Source organism: Penaeus monodon, chromosome 22 (genome assembly GCF_015228065.2).
Source record: "Penaeus monodon isolate SGIC_2016 chromosome 22, NSTDA_Pmon_1, whole genome shotgun sequence".
In the NCBI taxonomy this organism is placed as follows: Eukaryota; Metazoa; Arthropoda; class Malacostraca; order Decapoda; family Penaeidae; genus Penaeus; species Penaeus monodon.
This window is the reverse complement of record NC_051407.1, coordinates 16256709-16258325: the sequence shown is the minus strand read 5'-3', so window position 1 is coordinate 16258325 and position 1617 is coordinate 16256709. Positions and strand designations below refer to the sequence as shown.

The 1617-nt window shown below is 38.1% G+C and overlaps 1 protein-coding gene across 1 annotated transcript in view; it reads left to right on the top strand.

Annotated features, from left to right (window-relative positions):
* Positions 1-120: 120 nt before the first annotated feature.
* The window catches only part of LOC119586954 (charged multivesicular body protein 6-A-like), a gene marked incomplete in the record, with an annotated part of 10649 nt that continues 9152 nt past the window's right edge, over positions 121-1617 (top strand). The window contains 1 exon segment of the mRNA XM_037935686.1: positions 121-266. Coding sequence (XP_037791614.1) covers positions 204-266 — 63 coding nt within the window.

Below are 1617 nucleotides of genomic sequence, written 5' to 3'. Positions count from 1 at the left end.
ATAGACAGATACATGCGTATATAAATATGAATAATAAAATATGATCTTAAATAGTTAGCCCTTTCCACAAATCCATTTTCTGTAAACAAGACCGAACGATAAAAAAACAATAGTTTCCCCTCTCCCCCAACCTCGTTTTCTTTGATGACTTTGTTTACCCGAATCAGCTGACTCTCTTCTTCCGACGCCAGAAGGAGCCAAAGATGGGGAGTTTGTTTTCCAAAAAGCCTCAGAGTAAAGTCACGGAGCAGGATAAGGCTGTGTTGGTGGGTGGACTTAATACTTCTGGAAGAGATTTTCTTTTTTAAGTGTTATGGATATAGGTATTGTGTGAGGTTTAGGTAAAGTCGATTGGGCTGTGACTTGCTTCTTTGGGTACTGTGTTATAGTACTATTGTGTATTGATGTTCAGTTTGTAACTATTAATATTTAGTAATTCGTTTTGACAGCTAGAATGTCTACATGGCATGTAGGTATGTTCAAAGGTTTAGAATGATTACTAATGTTATTGCGCTTTTTTCCTTCTATGCGAAATAAAGTACTCTGTCAATCTTATCCATCACTCCTTTATTTTTTTCAACAACAGCAAAACAGTTTTTCAGGATACACACACCCAATCGTAATGATATTGGTGCCAGTGGATTCCTGTCACCCTCTACTACTTATATATATAAATATATGTAGTAATTATGCCACAACCCCCCCCCCCCCCAACAATAGAAGGACCAGGGGAATTGCTGGGTAAAATATGATACTTGAGCTGCTCAGCATATGTATAAGATGAAGGTCATTACAATATCTAATTAGGGGCTATACCCAGAGGAGGAAGAGGGGGGAAGAGGATATGAGAGGGAAGCAGGGGGGTGGGGGGGGGTAATGAGAAGATAACGGGATAACTCCCACCATGAAATACAAAGCGTTTTCATTGTATTCATGGCAGGGGGGAACCTGCTACCATCAAGTAAGGTGAAATATAGAGAAAGATGAGATGTACACCTTATGTCATTTATTGCAGGGTCTGTAATCCCCTTCAAGCCCCCATGTGGGGCTGCCACCCCAATCCCTGCCCTAGAACATAATCTCCCTGCATTATAAGAATTGATTGTCTTCACAACCTTTAATCAGTCTTACGCTCCATACACTGCCATATATATGTAAGGGGTTTTTTGTATTCTAAGGTAGGGCTTGGGGGTGGCAGAGTCCCATGCATTAGATGACATAGTGACCTACTTTTTATATTTTTTTAAAATTAATTTTTTCCCTGCAGTTCCCATGTTAGCCAGGACCCAGTCTTTAGGTTACGTTTTTTTTCCGCAGTATTATTCTTACTTAATTGAGTAGTAGAAGGTGAGGGAATCTATTGGTACCAGTATCATTTTGATCTGGTGTTTGTATGTATTATCAACAATTATCCATTAAAGCATCATTGCTGAAAACAGATTTTTCCACAGAATATCTATTGATTTATATGAATCAAAACATCACTTTGCTAATGACTCATTAACAATCATAACCTAGAATCCAAACCCATGAAATATCACTAATTATCAATATTTTTACTAATTTACTTTACTGTGGAGGTGAATATAACCTTTATAGTAGGAACTCTCAGACACC